This window comes from Morone saxatilis, unplaced genomic scaffold (genome assembly GCF_004916995.1).
Source record: "Morone saxatilis isolate NCDOM2014 unplaced genomic scaffold, NCSU_SB_2.0 Contig16, whole genome shotgun sequence".
Classification (NCBI taxonomy): Eukaryota; Metazoa; Chordata; class Actinopteri; family Moronidae; genus Morone; species Morone saxatilis.
In genome coordinates, this window is record NW_023339718.1 from 14,191,305 (window position 1) to 14,196,868 (window position 5,564).

Below are 5,564 nucleotides of genomic sequence, written 5' to 3' on the forward strand. Positions count from 1 at the left end.
GGGGGGGGGGGGGGGGTTACAGTGTAATAGACTACAATGTAATAGAGAAGAAAGATACAGATACTCTAGGTTTCCCAGCAGAGCAGAAATAAGGCATTTTATCAGTGCAACAATTTATAAAGTAAAAAAAAAAAAAAGCCACATGCAGAACACAGAAATTAAAGCCTTGAGGGAAAGTGTGTGCCTCTGGTCTGCAGTGGACTAGAGAAGCACCAACATCTCACCCAAATAACAAATCGTCACACTCTTTCCCCTGAGCGAGGACAGCGCGGCCAGGGTTGGTTGTAGCTCTCGACATAACGTCATTCAGCACAATAACACGGGATAACCCCACACGACCACGTGCGCGGTAGGAAAATCGGGTTTGACGTCATGTTCATATGAGGAACGCCGGGCAGGCCATATATGGTCGTTCCGCCTCTGACGTTGTTCCTTCTGTGGAACACAGGGTGGGTCCGCGGGGGCCCCGCCCCTCTCCCAGCTGTTATCAATGAACAAGTGAAACTCTCAAACTAAAGCTGATTTTAACTGACACGGCGAGCAGTTCTCCAGATACACTTAAAGTAGATTTTAAAACCATCTCCAAAAGTACTTTAATTTTTTTTTTTAACTTCAATAACACTTTGCAGCCATGACGTCTAGCAGTGAGCCTTTGGAGATAACTGGCAATGAGCTGGTTCACATACTCAGGACCCCCCGGGACCAGTACACCTCTGGTGGGTGTGTGGTTCTGGACTGCAGGCCTTTCCTCGATTTTTCTTTTGCGCATCTTTTAGAGTCCCGAAACGTCAACTGGAACTCAATGCTGCGCCGCAGGTCCAAGAGCTCGGTGGTGGCTCTGGAGTGGCTCATCGGGGACAAGGCGCTCCTGGGTCGGCTGCGGCGCGGGGAGTTCTCCCCGGTGGTGGTGGTGGATGAGAGCAGCAGCTCCGTGGCCGAGCTGAAGGCAGAGAGCGTGGCCCAGATGCTGCTCACCGCCCTGCACAACGAAGTTCAGACGCAGATCTGCTTTCTACAAGGTAATAAAAGTGAACACGTTTATTATTTTAGGCTGAAATTGAGTTTTTGACTTTGCAAGAACCAAAACAAAAATGAGCTACTAATTCGTACTAGAAATAACTATTATATTAACTAAAATATGTTTAAATATATATATAACTTGTTTCTAAATGTAAAAATCTCCACAATCAACCCTAAAGGATAAACAAACTTATTAAAAAAAAGAAGTGTATAGACAGGTTTTCTTTTTTAATGTTTACCACATCATTATTATTGTTCCACACAAAACATTTTAAGCAGGACTTCAGTGAAAGCTTGCGGCTTAACTAATACTGTGACCTCCATTTAGGTGGATTTGAGGGATTTTCAGAGGCCTATCCAGAGCTCTGTTTCAGCTCTGCCAGCAGTCACCTCTCTACAGTGGAACCAGAGCCAATAGTGACGGGTCGTAGCACACCAGCATATGATCAGGTAAGATCAAATTCACTTGTATAAGAGTTAATAGATCATACATAATGTAATATGATGTAAAATGGAAGAGTTTGTATCCAACCTCTCCCTAAGTAATGGAAACATATATGACTCCATAGTGATTATTGTTGGTTTTGTTAATTGCAGGATGGTCCAGTGGAGCTGCTCCCCTTCCTGTTTCTGGGCAGTGCCATCCACTCCTCCCGCAGAGAGACCCTCACAGCAGCGGGCATCACAGCTGTGCTCAACGTTTCCTCTACGTGCCCCAACTTCTATGAGGGGGAGTTTCAGTACCTGCGCCTCACTGTGGAGGACAGCCTAGCTGCTGACATCAGAGCCTGCTTCTCCACCGCCATCGCCTTCATCGGTGAGTCTCTCATCCAGACATCCATAGCTCCCAACCTGTGTACAGTGGCAGCCTGAGAGCAAAGTTCATGTGCTCACTGTAAGTTAGTAAACACACAGGGATTTAGTCTCGTCTTGGTTAAGTAAGCCAATGATTTACACTCTTGAAGAAATCGAAAGTACCCAAAAAATGTCTCTAAGCAGCTTGTACGCGATAATCCATTTTGTGTTGTAGACTTATGAACCAACGGAGTAATCGTCTCATTACAAAACAGCTGCATTATGCTGCACGAGCTGCAGAACAGAACATTTAAATTAGTTATTTTGCTTGTTTTGACCCCTTTTTTACCTTGAAAAGTTCATCACTTATAGGAACTAACTGTGATTGAATTTCCATTAGCATGGTGAATAGATTGTTCCTCCAGTCAAACAGTTTAAAGCTTCCTTTGTATTGCTGCTTGTAAAGCGCTCTCAGTGATGTCAAAGAAACTCATGTGCAATGGAGTGCAATATGCTGATCTCTCTTCCTCTTTCCGTCTTGTCTTTTCCGTTCCGCCTACAGACTCGGTGAAGCAGAGTGGTGGTCGGGTGCTGGTGCATTGCCAGGCAGGTATCTCTCGCTCTGCCACCATCTGTCTGGCCTACCTGATGCACACGCAGCGCGTCAAGCTGGATGAGGCCTTTGACTTTGTGAAGCAGCGGCGTCAGGTCATCTCCCCCAACCTGGCCTTCATGGGACAGCTGCTGCAGTTTGAGACCGACGTTCTCTGTCAGGGTTGAAGGTGCAGACGCATTAAGAGGAAGGAAGCTCATACGACTCTACGAAATGTATTAATTCCCTTGCTTCTTGTAGGCACTGTGCTGGACATTATCTGGACTCAGAGTGTTTGTACAAATATACTGTTTGTGCTATTGAAGCTAGTACATTTCAGAGGCGTATACTTTGTACGTTCAGGAAAAAAGCTACTTGTGCTGCTGGCATCACATAGCTGGGGGATCTCCTATTTTCAGGAGAAACTGACAACAAACCGCCGTTGGCATTATATAACTCCACTGTTATAACTACATTATGAACAATTGTGATTCTGAGCCAGCACGTTGGAGCAGCTACGAGGTCATTTCCCTGACATTTCATGCTTAAGGGGAATCGTGCCTGCTCGTCTGGTTTTGTGTGTTTCTGTGTTATTTTGTTTGACTTATGTGCCTGATCTTTTGCAAGGGCTGTCTTATTTTCATAGTGAAAGTCATTCCTGCCCAGTTACGACCACTGTGACCCGACACGTCTTTTTATGAGACATCACTGTGTAAACTATTTAAGGCAATACTGAATGAATCTCACGTTTCATTGTCTAATTTATAAAACTACAGTTGGTGTCTAATCATAAGTCTAATCATTCTGTATCGTGAGACATATTACATGTTGTACACTCAAACTGGAAGAAGTTGTTTTTATTATGTAAATAGAGTTTTTATTTTTATTTATTATTTGAACATTTAAGACGGTGTTTGCATTATTACTGTCTGTTACTGCACTTTATACTTACAAGGTTTGGCCTGCTGTTTTTCCCACTAAAATAAAAACATGCTGGAGAGAACAATGAGTCTGTTTACTCTGTATAATGTCCTTTTTTCATTCATACTGTTTACATTTCAAGGCTTATATCCAGAAAGATATAGTTAATCATTTTTATTTTTATAGCATCTTTAAAAAACAAAGTTACAAAGTGCTTTATAATAAAGCAATGAGCTCCAGAATTTACAATACAAACAAGATTAAATAGATTACAGTAAATACCATGGGTTAAGAAAAAGCCAAACAATAAAATGGAGTCTGCAGAAGAGATTTAAAAGAGGATGCTGAGTTTGCCTTCCACAGCTGAGAGGACAGCAAAAGTCAGGTCACCTTTGATCCCTGCTAGAGGATTTCGAGCAGCGATCAAGCTTGTAGGAGTTTAGTGAATCATCTATATAGTCCGGCTCCAGCTCTCCAGACAGGTGCAGTAATCTCAGACCAGTCAGCCCTGAGTGTGTTGCAGTCTTTTCACAGAACACATTACAAATGCATTTTCACACACTGACCTTGCTGCACTCCATTCGCTCTCGCTAAACCAGATGGTATTAAACCCACGTTCTGCTGAGTATTTTGGAGGATTATCCGCAGAGAATGGGTTTTACAGTATGAAGTCCCTCTGACCTCATCAACCACTGACATAAATTTCACATCCACTTCTTCAAGTTGTGAGAAAAACTTTGGACATTTGTTACAAAGACTTTTTTTTTAAAACAATGAAAGTATATTTGCAAAAGAGTTTTAAAATGTATTTTTAATGAGGAAGTGAGGAAAGTCCATATCACTAATTGTGTTATATTTCTGAAACTTTGATCCAATGACAACTGAAGAACTATTAACATTTAACTCCATAAACACCAATTATACATTAACGTTACATACTGCATATTTCTTTACTGATCTACTGTTTTTTACACTGACCGTTGTGATCAACTGTTTGTCAGATAAACCATAGGTCACAAGAATATCAGACACAGTTCATGTACCTCGTTTTATCTTGGATAAAGGTCTCCTCTCCATGAATTCCCTCCCAATCCTCAGCCATTCATTGTATTTTTAAAGTTGAACTGTTATCAAATAATGTCAAATAGGCATAAATGATTAACAACTACCACTAATAATGGACCAGCTCCCACCACTTCCTCGCCCCTGATGCTAATTATGCCACCCACAGTCTTGTTTCGGCCATAACTAAAATAGTCCACTTCCTCTCATTTGTAAGTATCCACTGCCTAGCATTTACGTAAGCACGCTATTACGCTTGACTTCTTCCTTCCATGAGCCACAGTTTTCCAGGTAGAGGACAGAGAAATGCACCTCGGAGCTTTCAGGTTTTGATTAAGACTGGGAGCTCACTCAACTGAAACTGAAAAATAACACTTGTTCTTCTTTCTGTTTATTTAGACTTTCATAGTCACTTTCAATTCACATTACTTGAAGTATAACAGTAACTGTAGCCTTTAGCCTCTTTAGTCACCCTTTTAGGTTCCATTTCCACCATAGTTTCTCCTACACACAGCCGGTTCTCAATCACAGGTTGTCAAATGCAGATGCGAGTGGTGTTCAGGTAATCTGCCACTTCACAGCTAGATGCCACTAAATCCTACACACTGGTCCTTTAAGGGAGATATATAGCCTAACTGATGGGTTGTTTTAGTGCATATCATTACTGTAGACTGTACAGGTGGTCAGTGTTTGAAAGAACATTTACTTAAAAACAATTTTGAGGTATTTTTACCTGAATATACTTTATATATATATTATACTCCATTAATGTGATAGCTATACTTACCAGTTACTTTTCAGATTAAGATTTTACATATACAGATGTATGATAACCCTATAAAATACAATACAATGTTAATCCCCATATTTTATTTATCTCATTTGTCATATTAACCTACACACGACTAAAAACTGAACTGAATTAATGATCAAACCTGTGGTTTCCAACCTTTCTGGCTTGTGACCACTTTATTAAAAAGCTCTATTTGGGGACTTTATCACATTTCAGATATCTTTGAGGTGTTAGCAGTCCACCAAAGAGACATTTCTCCTCTAAATTGTGTGGTTTCATTGAAATAACTGTTAGAGCCCAAAAGCAAAAGATTAGATAAGATTAGATAAGATAAGATAAGATAAGATATTCCTTTAATAGTCCCACAATGGGGAAATTTCA

The 5,564-nt window shown here is 41.0% G+C and overlaps 1 protein-coding gene across 1 annotated transcript; it reads left to right on the top strand.

Annotated features, from left to right (window-relative positions):
• The first annotated feature begins 502 nt into the window (after positions 1–502).
• On the top strand, positions 503–3,407 carry dusp2 (dual specificity phosphatase 2). The gene is made up of 4 exons (XM_035659078.1): positions 503–1,019; positions 1,349–1,470; positions 1,618–1,837; positions 2,378–3,407. Exons 1-4 carry the CDS (start codon positions 632–634, stop codon positions 2,593–2,595), a joined length of 948 nt encoding a protein of 315 aa, XP_035514971.1. The 5' UTR covers positions 503–631; the 3' UTR covers positions 2,596–3,407.
• The last annotated feature ends 2,157 nt before the right edge of the window (positions 3,408–5,564 follow it).

What these genes read in the sequence shown, in the direction of transcription:
- dusp2 (XM_035659078.1), top strand. Translation starts at nt 632, where the DNA reads ATGACGTCTAGCAGTGAGCCTTTGGAGATAACTGGCAATGAGCTGGTT. An exon ending in GCAGATCTGCTTTCTACAAG is followed by an intron (nt 1,020 to 1,348) that starts GTAATAAAAGTG and finishes ACCTCCATTTAG; the next exon opens with GTGGATTTGAGGGATTTTCA. An exon ending in CACCGCCATCGCCTTCATCG is followed by an intron (nt 1,838 to 2,377) that starts GTGAGTCTCTCA and finishes TTCCGCCTACAG; the next exon opens with ACTCGGTGAAGCAGAGTGGT.